Source organism: Sarcophilus harrisii, chromosome 3 (assembly GCF_902635505.1).
Source record: "Sarcophilus harrisii chromosome 3, mSarHar1.11, whole genome shotgun sequence".
Lineage (NCBI taxonomy): Eukaryota > Metazoa > Chordata > Mammalia > Dasyuromorphia > Dasyuridae > Sarcophilus > Sarcophilus harrisii.
In genome coordinates, this window is record NC_045428.1 from 603,044,552 (window position 1) to 603,063,545 (window position 18,994).

At 39.2% G+C, this 18,994-nt stretch overlaps 1 protein-coding gene across 1 annotated transcript; it reads left to right on the plus strand.

Annotated features, from left to right (window-relative positions):
• The first annotated feature begins 576 nt into the window (after positions 1-576).
• LOC105750100 (T-cell-interacting, activating receptor on myeloid cells protein 1) lies at positions 577-17,651 on the plus strand. Its single transcript, XM_023501043.2, has 7 exons — positions 577-641; positions 839-874; positions 6,126-6,425; positions 6,719-7,018; positions 8,147-8,449; positions 12,650-12,679; positions 16,565-17,651. The coding sequence occupies exons 1-7, from the start codon at positions 608-610 to the stop codon at positions 16,597-16,599; spliced, it is 1,038 nt and encodes a 345-aa protein (XP_023356811.1). The 5' UTR covers positions 577-607; the 3' UTR covers positions 16,600-17,651.
• Positions 17,652-18,994: the final 1,343 nt, after the last annotated feature.

Below are 18,994 nucleotides of genomic sequence, written 5' to 3' on the forward strand. Positions count from 1 at the left end.
AAATTCATGCTAAAAACTATCTCTACATGTAACTGGAAAAATAAAATACTATTTAAAAAGTGAATGTTAAAAATATTCTTTATTTGTACTTGTAAAAAAAAATTAAAAACAACCAGCTTCCCAAAGGGAGAAAATACACATGATATACTTTTCAGTTTAACCTTCCATATCAGTGTTTTCTCCATCACTTTCATTGGTCTAGACAATTAATAAAACAATAGATCAAGCACTGATTTCTAGTATTCTGATTTCCAACACGTAAATGCTCCCAAGGAAAGTTTGACAATAGAAGTTGGTTTGAACTGACTCTAGCACAACCCTGGTAGCACATCCTATAAGATGATGTCCCCATAAGATGGACACCTACTGGCCTGATGTGCCTTACCTTAAGTGGATGCTAAACAAACATTTTCTGAGTTCAATGAAATAAAACATGCTTAAAAGGAAATTATGAGTCATCCATTTTAGATGGTCAAGTATGAAACCTTGCCCTGTGTAGGTGGAGATAGCAACTTTTTCTACCACATCCTGCATCCAGGCAACTGATCTGACTCTTCTTCCCCTTCTATATCAGAATCCAAGCAGTCTCAGACCCTGAGGCCTCATCATGTCCCCAGCACTCATGGTCCTCCTCTGTTTTGGTGAGTCTTTGAATGTCTAAAAGAGGCAGGGAGACTGTAAAAAGGTTTTGGGGCAGTGGACTGTAGGGAATAGAGAGGGTCCCAACATGTTTGTTGTCCTCCTTCTAACCAAAGATAACTTAGTGGGAATGGGGAGGGCAAAGGTGCTTGAAAGCGGATAGGGAAGCAATCACCTATAATCAGAGTCTCTCTGACAGGGCTGTGTCTGGTCAAGAAGATGGAATCAAAAACAGGTGAGTTTTTTTTCCAACTCTTCACCTTCCCTTTTCTTCTTCTGGCCAAACAGGAACAAGATATTTACCATGGGACATTTAATACAGAGAAACATTGAAAACAATTGTACCCCAAATTCTAGGACCTGGGCTCTATCAAGAGCATTTCCTAGCTTCTTTCTTTCTCCCTGAACATGCCCAGCTCTGGAGTCTCTTGATGCTAAAAGCCACAAAATACTGAGTTGTAGCTCTTGAAGAAAGTTCAGAGACAAGAAAAAACTAAATTCCCATTCAAGATTATGAGACCCAAAAATTCAGAGATGTTCAATTGCCAATGTGAGCAGAGCACCTTTCATTCAGCGTTAGGGTAACTTTGCAGATACCCTTGCAGTGGTGACATCTGAAGTGGATTGGAAGAAGTGGATCATCTTTCTCTTGATTGCCGATTTTCCCATAGACCTCAAGTCCCACTGGGGATTCTTTGATCTCTGTTGCCATTAATTCCTTCCTAGATGCTAAGGGATCCATATGCTCCAGCTGTCCTAGATTGGTAAGGAAAGGGGTCTCATTTCTCTTAGGACTTACTAGGGGAACTCCTATCTCTAATATTGCTGTATGCGTTTGTCTTCTGAAACAGAAAACGTTCTTTTCACTCTTTTCCAAGCTCTCCTGCCCCTTTTCAATTTTAGAGAAGAGAGAGTAATTAGAGAGCCTAGAAATGGAAGAAACTCCTGAGATTAAACTTTCCAAGTTCTAAATGAGATCTGGAAGACTGTAGAGACTAGCCCAATATCACAGCCATAATGGGCCAGTCTCCTAATCTATTTCTAAAACACATTATCTTTAAACAAGGGATGAAATAGTTGTGTGCTTGAGAATTGCAATGCCTACCTCTACACAACATTGTGTGGTTAACAGAAGTCCATTTCAAATAGCAACATCTTCCAAAGGTTTTGTAATCATTAGTGCCTTAAGTGGAAGCTTACTTAGGATGATATAAGTAGCAAGTGACAGAACCAGGATTTACATTCAGGTCCTGTGACTCCAGAGTCAATATTCTTCTCTTTTTAAAGAAGGCTTCATTATCTCTCTCTTTCCCTCCCACTACCCCATTGAACAATTAAAAATAAAAACAGAAAGAAAAGAGGGGAAAGAAAAAAATCTTGTGACAAATATTAACGTATTCTAAATGCCTTTCTTGGTTGTGTCCAAAAATGCAGGACTTGCCTGCCTTTCCAGTCTCTCATGTCTCTGGCAGCAGTTGGGTGGCGTATTTCATCATCAGTCCTGTAGACATGTATTTTATGATGGCATTCAGCAGAGTTTTCTTTATAAAATGGTTGTCTTTTTATGAATTATTCTCCTGGATCCACTCCCTTCTCTCTGAATCAGTTCATACAAGCCTTCTCAGATTTCTCTGAAATTGCTCATTTTGCTGGCACTTTAATACATCATTGCCTACAATGTGCTTAACTATTTCCCGATAAGAGTACAACCTTATGGTAACCAATATGACAATTTTAAAAAATAGTTACTAAAAATAGTTTTGTACATACAGATCATTTTCTTCTTTTATCTCTTGATCACTTCAGCATAATATTTCAGGGTCACAGTTTATATATACTGTTTAGTAACTTTTGAGTAGCATAATTCCAAAAGGTTGTCCAGAATGGTCTGACCAAGTCATAGTTCCCACTAACAGCAGATAAGTGTGTCTGTTCTTTTGTAGCTCTTTCACAATTTGTAATTTCTTTTTCTTTTGATGTTAATCTTCTTGGTGTGAAGTGAAATTCCAAAGTTATTTTAATTCCTAATTTCCCATCATCTAGTTGGAGGTGGAGAATTTTTCTATATGGTTTTAATAGCTTGATTTTGTCTTTTGAAAAATGCCTGTACATGTCTTTTGACTATATATTTGGGAATGACTCTTAGCTTATGAATTTGAATCAGTAGCTGATATATAGGGCAGCTAGATGGCACAGTGGAGAGAGTGCCAAGCCTGGAGTTAAGAAGATTAATCTTTTTGAATAGAAATCTGACCTCAGATACTTACTGCCTCTTTGTCTTCTTTTTGCCTCAGTCTCCTCACCTGTAAAATGAGTTGGAGAAGAAAATAGCAAATCATTTCAGTGTCTTTGCCAAGAAAATCCCAAATAAAGTCATAAAAAGTCAGATACTACTAAAAGTAAAAAACAGTATCTTCTTTATTGGTCAGTTAATTAACACAACTTAAACTGCTACACAATGACTTGTTAGATAAAATAGAGAGAAGGGAGCTAATTCCCAGAATTAATCTAAGTCCTATGAATTTTCTTTTCTAATTATAAAGTGATTGGGGGAAGGAAGTACCAAAGGAGATTTTCAGTGTACTCAAGGTCATACAATAATAGAAAAAGTATCAAAACAAAAATAGTGCATGCACAAAAAAATAGATCCCTTATGTTTTCCCAGAAATTCACTTTTGACACTGTTTTTAGTGTAGCTTAAATTCTGATACAGAGAGCCCTTTTCCTTGACAGATGTTTTTCCTTCAATTACTCCCCAGGCTTAGTTGCTAGCACCAACCTCTTTCTTTTTCAAGTAATCATTCTTGGGATCATTGAATATCAGGTTAAAGTGTATATTCACAGAAAGCTGCTCTTCCATAGAGAAATAGATTCCCAGCAGCCTTTGGACTCAGTTTCCAAGAGAAGATAATAAGTTAAGCTCTTTCACTTTGAAACACAGTGTATGCATTAGTCTGTCACAAAAATAATAAATAATGGGCTCAAACCCTAACTTTGACAAGGACTGACTATCTATGTTGGCCAAATTTCACTTGGCAGTGTTTCTAAGACATCCCCCTAGTTGCTTTGATTTCATTTCTGTATGAGTTTCCCAGAACTTCTAGTGATAGAGGTAGTAGTAATGGTAATGATGTTGATAAGGCTTGCTGCATTTATTTAGTGCTTGGATGTTTGCAAAACTGTGTGATCTTCACAACAACCCTTGGAAGAAGGTACTATCTTCTTCCCATTTTATGGACAAGAAAACTGAAGCTAGGACAGATAACATAACTTGAGTAATGCAGATAAGCAAATGTTTGAGGCAGAATTCAAACCCATTTAGAGATTTGGAGGTGGTGTCATAATAGTAAGAATAAGTTTAGGGACCAGGAGTACAAAGAAGGAAGGAAATAAGCATTTATTCAGTGCCTACTATATGCTAGGCATTGTAATAAACACTATGAATATTAATTCATTAGATCCTCACAATAATCCTGGGAGATAAATACCATACCAATCCCCATTTTAGAGCTGGAAAAACTGAGGCAGACACAAGTAAGTGACTTGTCCAGAGTTACACAGCCTCCTACTTCTGTTTCAAGGTATGGTGCTGAACCAGAGTGTGCAAAAGTGATCATTGGATCCTTAGGATTCAGGTTTATAGGTTTGGAGGCTGATTCCTGCTCTGCTGTTTACTGCCCTTTGCAATATCTTCCAGCTCCTCATTCAATAGAAACTGTTCTCTCCAAAATCCTAAATGCTCTTTTCTCAGTTCTTGACCTTCCCAACATCTCTGCAACATTTGGACATGTTCTCTTCCTTGGGGTTTTGTGACATCTTCTACTTGTCTAATCATTCTCCACTCATTTGGTAGCTCATCTATATCAGGGACCTACAAGTAAAGGTGTTTTCTGCAATCCTGGGCTTTCTTCTCCTCCTCCTTTATCATCATCATTTCACTCTGTCTCTGTCCCTCTTTTTCTCTCTCCCTATCCCTTTCTGTCTCTGGATCTATCTCTCTCTGTGTGTATATATATATATATATATATATATATATATATATATGTATATATGTATGTATGTATCCACCTCCCATGAATTTGTTATGTAGATAACTCCCAGATCAGTGTGTCTAGCCCAAAGAGACAGAGACAGAGAAAGACAGAGACAGAGAGAAACTGAGTCCCCCATCACCAGTTACTAATTAGTTATTTCAGATGGAGTGTTCCAGAAGTATCTTACACTCAAAAAGAACAGAACCAAGCTCAACATCTTTTTTGTTAACTCCTCCTCTCTTCTAGATTTCATTCCTTCTATGGAAGGTTCCATCATCCTTCAGGCACCTGGGTTCCTAAGCTCTGCCTCCTCTTGACCTCCTCTCTCTCCCTCACTCCATTCAGTCCCCAAATCCTGCTACATCTACCCTCACAATCTCTATCTTAGCACCTCACCTCTGACCCTCATCATCTCTCTCCTCCAGTAGTTCAACATTCTCCTAACTGGCCTTCCTTCCTGCCTCAAGACTCTCCCCACTTCAGCATTCCCTAATCATTGCTGCCCAATCAGTGTTTCTTCAGTACTGCTGTGTCCATCTTACTCCCCCAACTCCCCCCATATTGGCTGCTCTCTGTTATCTTTGATGCAAAACTAGACACTTCTGTCTAGTTGTTAAAGCCCTCCCTGGCCTGGCCCCAGCTGATTGTTCTAGCTTCTCCTGGCCTGTGCTCTGCCATGGAGGCAAATCCTTCTCCATAACATCTTATCTCCTACCTCCAATTCTTTGAACCAGCTCTCCCCCAGGCCTGGATTGCCCTCCCTCTTGTCCTCTGCCTCACAGACTCCCTACTTCCATTTAAGAACCAACTCAAGTACCATTTCCACATGAAACCTTTCTGGATTTCCCAAATGGTGAGGGACCCCCTTCCCAAATTACCTGGGATTAAACTTCACTGTATTTGCACAGTGTTCCAAAAATCTTAGCACAGATTTAAGCTTTCATGTTTCAACATTCTGTATGAATATTTATTAATATCAATGTTTATTCATTGGATATTTATTCACTGCATATCCATCAATTGATATTCATAATCTGTTCTTGCTGTTGTCTCCTCTAATAGACTGTCCACTCTTTTGAGACTATTTCATTCTTTGTACCCCCAGCTCCAGGAACATAGGAAGTCTTTAAATATTTGTTGACACAATTTTAGCTGTGTGAGCTCTAGGAAGCTCAGTTTTCTTTTTGAGTTTTTGGTTTGTTTGTTTTATCTCTTAAGTGGTGAAGTAGAAAGTGGCACTTGGAGACAGGAAGAGTTGAGTTCAATTGCCTGGTCACTTAGTAGCATAAATCAGTTTCAGTTTCCTCATCTGTAAACTGGGGGACCTGGGCTGAGGGGCCTCCAAGCTTCCTCCCAGACCTAAGTCTATGAGCCAATCAATGTCTCAAGATTCAGCCAAGTCTAGATTTCTGCTCCTATGTGCTTCTAATTCTTGATCTTGCTTCTCCCAAGAGTTCCTCCCCAAGCCAATGCTCTGTGCCTTGCCCAGAGCCATAGTGAGCCCAGGGTGGAATGTGACCTTGCAGTGCTGGCATCCTGCCCAGTCTTCCCTCCAGGGGTTGAGGTTTGCTCTGATGAAAGTGGGGACCACAGAGGCCTTACAGAGCCAGAGTCCCAAGGGGACCCACGCTGACTTCTTTCTGCCACATGTGAGCACCAAGAACACCGGGAGTTACAGCTGCCTTTACTATGAAGTGACTGCCCCCCACAGGACATCGGAGCCTAGTGAGAGTCTGGACCTGTTGGTGACAGGTGATGGTGAAAATCCCAGGATGGGCCTCTATCTGTCCCATAGAGATAGGGGGTGAAGGAGCAGTCACTTGGGAATAGACTGCACCCTGGAAAGCTGCAGGAGCCCTTAGGGCTAGGTTCCACCTTGCAAAGGGAGAAAGGGTTCTCCCCCACTTCCTACTACAGGATGTGGGAGTGAAGGGACATGGGACAGACCCTAACCTGCTGCTACACTGTGCTGGGTAGCACTGAGGCTGTGGGGATAGAGTCAGGGGCTTTCCGACTTTGATTTCTGGTGCTTCCTTCATTCCCAGGCCACCTCCCCAAACCCTCTCTCTTGGCCAGACCCAGTCCCATGGTGTCTCCAGGAGACAACGTGACCCTCTGGTGTTGGCGGCCTCCCCAGGCAGACCTCCAGGAAGTGAAATTTACTTTGCTTAAGGCTGGGACCCTGAAGCCCTTACAACATCAGAATCCAGCAGAGATCCAGGCTCCCTTCTCCCTCCTGTCTGTCAAAGCAGAGGATGCTGGGAACTACACATGCTTTTACTCTGAGATAGAGCACCCTCACATGATGTCAGAGCCTAGCAGTGTCCTGGAGCTATTGGTTACAGGTAAGGGAAGAAGAAAGCCAAAAACCACTGTCAGACTTCTCTCATTCCCGAGCACAAGGGCCAAAAAGAACTGTGCCCCCTGAAGAAATGCTCTGGGAACCTGTGGAAGTCAGGCATCCCAGAGGAGATAAGAGCTTTATAGACAAAGCTAACACATCTGGGAAGGAGAATCAGAACAGGAGTCAGGAGTAGAACTGTCAAGCAGCAGACCTGGAAAGAGATTGCCTCTTATACTTTTTCAAAGTGAAAGAACTTGAGTCCAGATTAGATGAAAGGTGATACAGGCAGTGGAGCTAGAACCCAGACAATATTGTGACCTTTGGCATTAGCCTGAGTCCTGAGCTTGCTTGATGATTCACCATTAATCAGGTGAGAGATGAAGGGGTATATTAGAGAACGAAGTGGGTCCTCCTCTAATCCAAGATCTTAGTCGAAAGGAGAGAAGCAAAAATAAAAATATATTTTAAGCACTTCCTATGTGGCAGCCCCTATGCCGATGGAGAAGCAAGTCAATGCCTGCTCTCAAGGAGCTTACAGTCTAATGGAGGAGACCACCCAGCTGTGGGGCAGATGGAAATGCCTACAAAGACGGGCAGATGGAAATGCCTACAAAGACTAAGGACTTAGCAAAGGGGGCTTTAGGGCAGCAAGGACCAATGGTCCTCCATCTCATTTGAACAAATAACGTGTGTGACTTCCATCTCACCAAAGTGCTCTGAGAAGTCAAGCTGTGTTGAAAACTGTCTGGTCAAAGAGGTAAGGAGAAAGACTAGGGGAAGAGAAGAAGGGAATTCAGAATAGTAAGGATTTTCCTGCTGGTCAATCCTTCTGGATGGATTCTGTAATGGTCTTAGGGTAGGAAGAGGCAAGGGAGGGAAAGTGATGAAGGATAGGATCCCTCAATGGACATAGGGATTGCGGGGAATTCTCCTTTAATATGAAAGTCTCCTTCTTTTGGAAGGGACTTAGAGCATCATGTACCATCCCTGGTGGAACCAAAAAGAAACTGAAGAAAAGTACACATCAGAAAACCATTGTCAAGACAAGGGAAGGAATTTATCCAGAGAGCCCAGCAAGGCTGGCCACGAACCCTGTTGTACTGACAATTGCATCATCTTTGTCTTGTAGGTTCTCTTCCTAAGCCCTTGCTCTCAGTCCTTCCAGGTCCTGTGATAGCCCCAGGATTTCATCTCACATTCCAGTGCCAGCAACCACCCTGGTCTTCCCTCTGGGGACTGACATTTGCACTGTTAAAGGCTGACATCCCTGACCCCTTACAGCAACAAAGACCAGTGGGTACCCAGGCTTCCTTCCCTATCCTGGTTGCGAGGACTCAGGATTCAGGGAACTACAGCTGTGTTTATTATCATTCGAGAACACTTCAGCACAAAGTGTCAGAACCCAGTGATCCCCTGGAAATCTGGGTAACAGGTGAGTGGGTAAGAAGGGAGGAAAATTGGGACTCTATTACTGCTTAGTGAGGGCCTCAGATCTAGGTCTGAGAGAAAGGTGGGGAATTTAGGAAGGCCTGTCATGAGTCAATTCAATAGGTAAACTGATGTATGCTGAGAAAAATCAATTTATTAACAGTGGTATATATATATATATATATATATATATATATATATATATATATATATATATATATAATGACTATTAACAAATAGCCTGATCACCTCAGAAAGTTTAGCCATCTCAGTGAGAAGCAGGGACCTCTTTATTGTCATGCAAGAAATGAGGGAGTCTGGGTAGTTGGGAACATTACAATTGACAACACTAAGAAAAGTACTTTAGCTTCAGGTGTGGCTAATTACTCCCTTCTCCAATAATAAAGGAATGTTAAATAGTTGGGGGGACTCTTGGAATCTTTTCTGGGGAGACAGTACCACCTGCCTCACTGTTCCATTAGAGAAGATCAAATCTCCTCTAACTTCTTAAGAATGGGCAAGGACAGACACATATCTTTAGGGGAAAGACATCAGATTAAGTTTACAGACAAGGGATATCTCAGGAACCAATAGCTTGCATGATAATATGCCCTTCCAACCACACCTTTAAACTATCTCAAAACCTGCACTCCTGAGTTTAACTCAAGAATGGAGAAATGTGGCTTGGCAAAATAAGTCAGTAATGTACAATAGAGTCAATTACAGAATAGAATCAACTATTAAATGAGAGGTTTTGGTCTTTTTTTTTTAAATTTCCCCAAGCCTCAATGTGAGGAAAGTAGAGGAAGGGAATATTAAGGTAAGGGTTGGAAAGGCAGGTGTGATCAAAGAAAATGAGGATATAAGGAGTACCTTCATTGTCTTTAACCAATTGGAAAATGACTTGCATTCTTATTCATTTGACAGTTTTCTATGTATTTGTGAAATGAGACTGTTATCATAGATACTTGTAAAAAAAAATAAACATAAATAACAACAACAACAACAAACAACTTCCAGTTTTCTGCTTTTCTTCTGCTTTGAGATGCATCTCTTTTGTTTGTGGAATTCTTTTTAAAATTTTATATAATCAAAATTATCCAGTTCATATTTTGTAATGCTCTCTGTATTTTGTTCAGTCCTAAATTCATCCCTTTCCATAGATCTAAGAGGTAAACTATTCTTTCCTAATTTGCACACAGTGTTACTCTTCACTTATAAATCATGTATCCATTTTGACATTATCTTGATATACTGTTTGAGATATTCATCTATGCCTACCTATGTTTCTACCATACTATTTTCCTTTTCCTAGCACTATTTGTCAAATAGTGAGTTTTTTTCCCAAATGCTTAGATCTATCAGCACTAAATTACTATGGTTATTTATTTACTACTACGTATCTAATTGCAAATCAAATCTGTTCCATTGATTCACCACTGTATTTCTTGGCCAGTACTGGGTAGTTTTGATGATTATTACTTTATAATATAGTATGGCTAGACTACTTTCCTTCATATTTTTTTCAATTGGTCCCCTTGATATTCTAGTTTGTTTGTTCTTTTCAGATGAATTTTATTATTATTATTATTTTTTTAGCTCTAGTAATTTGACAAGTATGGCATTGAATAAGTTTGGATAGAACTGACATTTTTGTCATTTTTATTATATTGTCAGACTGCTTGTGAACAATTAATATAATTTAAATTGTTTAGATCTGAATTTATTTGTGTGAGAAATGTGTCATGATTGTATTTCTATTTTTTTTTGTTGTTGTTGATTGTAGATCTTTCTTTTTTTTTTTTTTTTTTTTTTTTTTTTATTTAATAGCCTTTAATTTACAGGATATATACATGGGTAACTTTACAGCATTAACAATTGCCAAACCTCTTGTTCCAATTTTTCACCTCTTACCCCCACCCCTCCCTAGATGGCAGGATGACCAGTAGATGTTAAATATATTAAAATATAACTTAGATACACAATAAGTATACATGACAAAACATTATTTTGCTGTACAAAAGAATCAGACTCTGAATTATTGTACAATTAGCTTGTGAAGGAAATCAAAGATGCAGGTGTGCATAAATATAGGGACTGGGAATTCAATGTAATGGTTTTTAGTCATCTCCAGAGTTCTTTTCTGGGTATACTTAGTTCAGTTCATTACTGCTCCATTAGAAATGATTTGGTTGATCTTGTTGCTGAGGATGGCCTGATCCATCAGGACTAGTCATCATCTAGTATTGTTGTTGAAGTATATAATGATCTCCTGGTCCTGCTCATTTCACTCAGCATCAGTTCGTGTAAGTCTCTCCAGGCCTTTCTGAAATCATCCTGTTGGTCATTTCTTACAGAACAGTAATATTCCATAATTTTCATATACCACAATTTATTCAGCCATTCTCCAACTGATGGACATCCATTCAGTTTCCAGTTTCTAGCCACTACAAAAAGTGCTGCCACAAACATTCGTGCACATACAGGTCCCTTTCCCTTCTTTATAATCTCTTTGGGATATAATCCCAGTAGTAACACTGCTGGATCAAAGGGTATGCACAGTTTGATAACTTTTGAGCATAGTTCCAAACTACTCTCCAAAATGGTTGGATTCGTTCACAACTCCACCAACAATGAATCAATGTCCCAGTTTTCCCACATCCCCTCCAACAATCATCATTATTTTTTCCTGTCATCTTAGCCAATGATTGTATTTCTATACAATTCCTGAGTCTGTCTTGGCAGATAGACTCCTAGATATTTTATGTAGTCTACAGTTATTTTAAATAAAAGGTCTCATTCTATTTCTTGCTGCTGGAGTTTGTTGGTGAAATATAAAAACCCTGATGATTTTTGTGGTTTTGTTTTATATTCTGCAATTTTGTTTAAAATGTTAATTATTTCAACTACTTTTTCTGTTGATTCTTTAGAATTCACTAAGTATACCATCACATCATCTGCAAAGAATCATAATTTTCTTTCCTCATTGGCTATTCTGATTCTTTCATTTATTTTTCTTCTTTTCCTATCATTAGCATTTGCAGTTCAATATTGAATAATAGTGGTGGTAATGCATACCCTTGCTTTACCCTTGATCTTATTGGAAAAACTTCTAGTTTATTCCCATTGTAGATAATAATGGTTTGAGACAGTTGTTACTTTATCATTTAAGGAAGTAATACATTGTTGTATTTTGTTGAGAGCTTTTTCTGCATCTCTTGAGATAAATCATATGACTTTTATTGGTTTTGCTATCAATATGGTCATTTCTTTTTTCATTAGCTGAAGCATAATAGATTATTTTCTAGCCCCTTACCTTTACTTGGTGTATATTTCTATGCACAAATGTGTTTCCTATAAATAGCATATTATAAGATTCTGGTTTTTAATCCACTCTACTATCCACTTTTATTTATGGGTTAGATCATCCCACTCACATTTACAATTATGATATCTTAGTTTAGATTTTCTTACTTTATCCTTTTCTGTCATCTTGGCACTAGAAATCTCTTTAGCCCCATTTTACAGAAGAGTAAACTGAGTCCCAGAGAATCAACCAACAAATATTTATTAAGCACTTATTATGTACTAAACACTGTAATAGGTACTGAGAATACAAATAAAAGAATAAAGCAATTCCTACACCCAAGTAATTCAGTTCTGTTATAAATGCAAAAAATGCATTACAGCTATAAAATGAATACATGCAAATTAATAGAAAGTCATTAACAGCAAGGTAGTTTAAGAGAGATAGCACAAATACTTGGAAGGGATCAAGAAAGGGTTCATGCAGATGGTCTATGTCTTAAATGACGGCAGAGACAGTATGAGAATTCAGGGAAACATTTTATTGTTTATCATTCAGAAAACCTTACCTATTATATTGTTTAAAGTTAGTATTATGTGCTAAACATTGTCTAACCCAGAAGCTTACTGTAGGGGTCAGGGGAAGCAGAACAGCTGCAGGAAGTGTTTAGAACTAACTTGTTCTGAGTCCACCCAAAGTTTCTCTCAAAACTGGAATGACTAGGCTTACTTTCTGATATACATCTCAAACTTCCATCTGAAAACCACCTATTGCCTATCAGTGGCCAATATGGCAAATGCCTATGCCCTCATTGAACACTTTATAATGTAAACTTCTTAGAGTTTTCTGGCTCTCTTTGACAAATGACTAAATAAAATTGTTTTTTTAAACTTTCAGATTCAAGCGTCAATTCACAGCATACACAAGGTAAGAAAAGAATGAATTCCTACCAAAGAAATCATCCAGTGGAAAAGTACCAGAGTAGAAGGAAGAATGTCATATGGAAGGACTAGCGTGGGAGGACAAGTTTGGATGGCTCTCAGAGTATAGGCAGTGGAATAATCAATATTTAATGAAGGTAGAAAGATTCCCTCCTGGTCATATTGTTAAGGCTTTTAGAACCTTAACAGCTGCCTTTATATTTTTTTTAAAGGCAAAAGACACTAAAGTTCATTAAGATAAGAGGTCACATGGTCACATCTGACACTTAATAAAAACATTTTGGAAGGAATTTGTAGATGTACATGGGTGATGAAAAAATTAGTCATTTCAGTAATGTCTGACTCTTCCTGACTTCATCTGGGATTTTCTTGACAAAGATCCTGGAGTGGTTTGTCATTTTCTTCTCTAGCTCATTTTACAGATGAGAAAATGGAGGCAAAAAGAGTTAAGTGACTTGCTCAGGGTCACATAAGTAGCCTAGGTCTGAAGCTGGATTTGGACGCAAGACTTCCTGACTAAGGCCCAGCTTTCTATCCACTGTGCTACCTAGCAGCCTTTAAAATGGACAAGAGTGATGCGAAAATTAGTCAGGCATTTAGGAGGCTGTAAACATAATATAGTTGAAAACTTAGTTGTTTGCAGAGGTGATTTTTATAATACATACATATTGTTGTTTTTGATATATTGATCAGTTGTGTTAATTCCTTCCTGTTTTTATTTTCTTGTCTTTAAAAATTATTATTTGTTATATGGGTTGGTCCTCAGGGAGGAGAGGAGAGGGAATAACTTGAAGAATTTTAAAAATTATTATTTGTTATATGGGTTGGTCCTCAGGGAGGAGAGGAGAGGGAATAACTTGAAGAATTTATGATGCTATAAAAAGATACATCATTCTCTTTGGCAGAGAAAATAGCAATAATGAGAATTGGTCAGTTTTCCATTTGTTCTATCAATTGTCTTCATTTTCTCCACCCTGCACATCCCTAGGGCTTTTTGTCTTTCTCCATTTTTCTCATTAGAGTAAAACTATTCACAAGCATAGCCTTGGAGAAATATTAGACAGATGGGGATTGCATAGGTAATCCCCATTCAGGGACCAGGATGACCTCAGACTTATAAGGGTGTCAGGGCAGAAAGATGGCCAGGAGGAATCAGGGGAGTATGGTGGGGGAAGGAAGACCAATGAGGTGGAGTAAGCATTGTGAACCCTACCCAGTCATAAGATCACATCCACAGGAAGGAAAGAGGCTGAGATCCAAGACATGATTTCTATAGGGCCTCTTGGGAGGCTGAAATAGCAGCAGAAGCCAACATAGTGACAACAGAGCAGCATACCAAGAAGATGGCCAAGGAGACATAAAAAGTAAGACAGAAACACTGCATGATCTTGTAAGCATAGTGTCAGGACACCTAAAATCCAGAGTGAGGGGAATCCAGCAAAGATGTCTAAGCCCCAGCCGACATCCAAAATGTCTTTGTAAGAAATATGGAGAAAAGAGAGAAAGGATCAAAAAGGGGAGGCAAGGACCACTGCTCAGGATGGATGGATAATAGTAATGGATAGTAGAGGGAAAGTAGAGCTACTCAAGTATTTTGGAGTCTGTGTCTCTGTGTGTGTCTCTCTACCTATCTCTCTCTGTCTATGTCACTCTGTCTGTTTCTTTCTTTGTCTCTCTTTTCTCTATTTATCTGTTTCTCTCTGTATATCTTTCTTTGTCTCTCTGTCTTTCTCTCCCCTTTCTATTCTCTGTCTCTGTCCCATACTCTGTCTCTTTCTCTGTTTCTCTCTGCCTTCACCCTTCTCTCTTTCTTTGTCTCTTTTCTTCTCTCCAAATTCTCTGCCAAATAAAATGATCTTTAAATTCCAAAGAATAAAATACAAAATGATTAGAAGGAAATAGTGTACTAGTTAACAAAGGAAGGAGAGAGAACCCTTTGCTATACTAGATGAGTTCAAGTAGACAGTCCAGTGAACTGTGGGTCAGTGCTGTACTAGATGAGTTCATGTCTCCTGGTCCAGTGAACTATGGAATGCTGTCCTTCTTCATCGCTCTCCCCTGGCTGTTTTCCTGGTTTTCTTCAAGTCTCAACTAAAATCGGTGTCACTAGATCAGTGTACATGGGAGCAAGAAAGATTTGGTAAGAATATTGGAAAGTTGAAAGTGTGTGGGTTACGAAGGGCTTTAAGAGCCAAATTTCTATTTTAACCTGGAGGTGATAGTGTGACATGGAGATGGAGTGGGCATTGACATGGTTAGATCTAAGCTTAGAAAGATCACTTTGGCATCTGAATAGAGATGGGACTGCAGTAGGGAGAGACTTGAAGCTGGTTAGACCAACTAGCAGGCTATGACAATAGTCCCAATATGAAGTAATTAAGACTTACATCAAGATAGTGACAAAGTCAAAGAATGGGGGGAATATGAGTGATGTGGTGAAGGCAGAATTGACAAGGCAGCAACAGACTGAATTTGGAGGAAGAAAGAAAGGGTGAGAAGAAGAGGATGGCACTTGGATTACAAGCCTGGATGACCATACTCTGTAATGGCAGAGAAATTGAGGCAAGATAGAGATTGGAGAGTATTTAATATTTTATTTAAAAGGGAGAGATTTACTGGGACCAAATGGGATCCATGGTTTGGTCCCAGGGCTGAATGAGACTATTGTCTCCAAGAATCCAGCAAACAATGTGAGTTCTCAATGACATAATACACGTAGCTCAGACACAGAGGGTAGACTGAGGCAGAGGTGGAGTCTGGGTGCTGAGAGTGGGAACTGGACTCTGACAGAGTGGGGTGAGCCACCAGAGATGGGGATGACATAGTGGGGGGAAAGCATCCCAGAGATGGGGAGAAGCATCTTGATAAGTCAGTATCTGATATTCTAATAGGTTGGGATATTCTAGAGTATAAGATCTTTTATCCTTATGAAATATTCTGATTAAGAGGGAAGGGTGGTTTTGTAGGATTGAGCAGAACAATTATAAATTGAGGTAGAATAATTAGGTAAACCAAGGGAACAATTTAGGGAAACTGAGTCAGGACAATAAAAGAGAACTGTGGCATAACAGCTCCTGATAGTAATAGGGAGTTTAGGAAGAGGAGAGGTTAGGGAAGAAGGGGAAATAATCAGTTCCATTTGAGACATATTGGGCTTACGATATCTGTAAGATGTAAGGCAACTAGTCTGAAGTGTCTACTAGGCAGCTAGAAATTAGAGACAGAAAGTCAACAGAGTGTTTGGGATGAATAAGAAGACCTGCAAATTATTAGAAGTACTAATGAAATCCATGGCAGTTGACAATGTTATTGGGTCAAATGTTCAGATTATTTCTTAAAGGGAGGGGAAAATGGGATATACAAAAAAAAATGGACTTTAACTTCAACTCCTGTCCAAATTCAATAATATATTCACAAAGTCCTGGGTAGTGAACATCCAGGTACTGGGATTCTTCAAAGCTTTGTGTTGGATGAGAAAAAGCTCTAAAACTCCAGGCTTTTTTATTGGCCCCTTGTATGAAGGGTACAAACATGCCTTTTCTCATGTTCCTTTGATTCCTGCTCCATTTCATTTGCATGCCAATCAGACAAGGTTTTGGGAATAAATAGGGCTTCATTGCCTAGATTGCCTCAGTCTGGCAGAAGCTATTATTTGGGAAAATGGGAAGGTGGAGGGGGCAGAGCCCCTGGAGAGTGATTAGGATCACAAGTTCTCCCTAAGTGATTAAACAGGACTTAAATAAATTTCCTATTCCTAAAGCAAAGTAATTGGGACCTTATATTTTGAATTATCACCAGGTATAGGAAGTCAAAAAACAAATCAAAAAGCAGACTTAGCCTAAAACATGTTTCCTGTCTTTTCTGGGTGCAGAGTCCTCAATAGGAGGGTGTCCAAGGGCTGAGTAACTGTTCACAAAGGAAATATGTTTACTCCTGGATGACCTGTTCTTGTGGAAGCCTTGATTTGGACCAATCCGGGGGCAGGATCAAGGAGCCTACTAAGAGAAGGGTGAACTCTTGGAAATATTCTCATGTCAGTACTAGCCTCATTTCCTCTTCTCCCTCAGACTCTACCCAGTCGGTTTATTTTGTGATCAATCTCTTTCGCATCAGCCTGGTTGGATTGGTCCTCCTTGTCATCGGGAAACTTTTGGCCAGTGAGTGGAACAGCCTGAGGAGTCGAGGGTAAGCCAGAAAATGTCTGCCTGGAGCAGTAAGGCTGGACAGACAGACATCAAAGGATTACAAGAACTTCAAACTAACCAGCAAGTGTTGAGGGAAAGAGATCAGCCAACTGTGGGCAACATAAGAAGACTTGGACCCAAATCCAGCTAATGTCCAGAGCTGACCATCAGAAACCTTCTGTCCCTTCTCTTGGCCCAGTACCAGGCTTCCTGCTCTCCAGCCCTACTTCTCTTCATGCTGTATCACCAGGTCCTCTCCTCCCCAGATTCCCTTTATACACGTCATAAATATATAAATAATAAATAAAGAGAAAAGACAAAATGTATTTCCCAAATAGCAAAGCTTCCGAGAGTTATGAAATTCTGAAGAGTAGCAAAAATTCTCAGCTCTGACCCACCCTGTATGTTACAAAGCACTTTTTAAAACCATTGCTAGGTGATTTAATGAGCTGAATTCTGTGATCCACAAAGACCTGAGTTCAAAACCTATTCCAGTCATTTACTAGCTGTGGGACCCTGGGTAATTCATTTAACCCTTTCTCATACCCTTAGTCCCTCTAACTGTAAAATGCAAATAATAACGGCACCATCTTTATAAGGATGTTAGAAGTAGCAGATAAGATATATTCATATATTTGACAGTACTTTGCAAATCAGATAGATCTAGATGTAGATATATGCACTTGTACATATACAAAAGCATATATCTATAAACAAGTGTTATATAAGTTATTTTTGTATGTGTATTTCTACACACACACACTTTATATATGCTGACTATTAACATTGTGAGATGATCAGCTATGATAGACTGAGCTCTTCTCAACAGTGCAAGGATCCAAGACAATCCCAAAAGATTCATGGTGGAAAATGCTAACTTCATCCAGAGAAAGAACTATGAAATCTGAATGCAGATCAGAGCAGACTATTTTCACTTGTTTTTTGGTGGAGGGAGGAACTTTTGAGTTTTCACATTTTGTTCTGTTTCTTCTTTCACAACAAGACTCAAGTGCAAATATGTCTAATATGATTGAACATGCATTGTCAAATGCAAATTGCTTGTCATCCTGGGGGTGGAGAGGAGGAAAGGAAGGGAGGAATAAAATTTTGTAACTCAAAATCTTATAAAATATATGTTGGAAACTATCTTTACATGTAATTAGAAAAAAATAAAATACTAATTACAAAAATCAACTTTTGAACATTAGTAAATAATTGCTGGCCATTAGTACCATTATTGTTGTTATCTTATCTGGAAAAGCAGTGAATATAAATATCACCATTTGACAGATGAAAAATCTGAAGCTTATGGAGAGGTCATGAACCATCCCTGATCACTCAGTGAGCAGGGGCTCCACATCTTCAAAGTTCAAGTTTAGGCTTATTTTCCCTACTCCATAAAAGTCTCTTTGATCCCAGATCCCCTCCTTTCTACTCCATAAATGTTTGCTACAACCTCATGCCTAAAATTTGCTCCACTCCCGATATGAGTTTATGCCTCCTTTTACCTATTATAATGTTCTGAATAAAATTATTTTAGCCCCCTTTTCCTTGCCATTAGGACTAGGAGAAATTGAGTCAGAAAAGAAACCATTGAGATAAACTCCAGGTGTCTTATGTCAATCCTTGCTGGAATAATTCCCCCTCTGTTGGAATCCTTACAAAGTGTTAACTCATTCGAGTTGATAGAGACAATAATTATCTAATTTAGTATAGTTCAGTATGATTCATCTGATCTTACAAGGAGATGTTATGGGCCAGAACTTGAAACAAGGTACTAAGTGGAACTGATAGAAACAATGCTTGTGTTCACACCTTTAGAGAGCTCATATAAGCAAGAAGCGATTAGGGCCAAAGAGCACTCTGGGACAGACACAGGAGCATTCTGGGACAGACACAGAGCACTCTGGAGGAAGCCCAAAGCCTACTCTCAGAGATGGAGTCAGATTCATTCCAACTTTCACCTTGGTGATGGCTGAAGATATTTGGAAGAAGAGGAGCCAAAGCTGACAGAGGCAAAAGATTAGCGGCAAGAGCTCTTGGGACCAAGCAGACAGATAGGCTTCTAAGAAAGTTAACCAGGGCCAAGGAAAGAGACAAGAAATAAACGTTTGGAT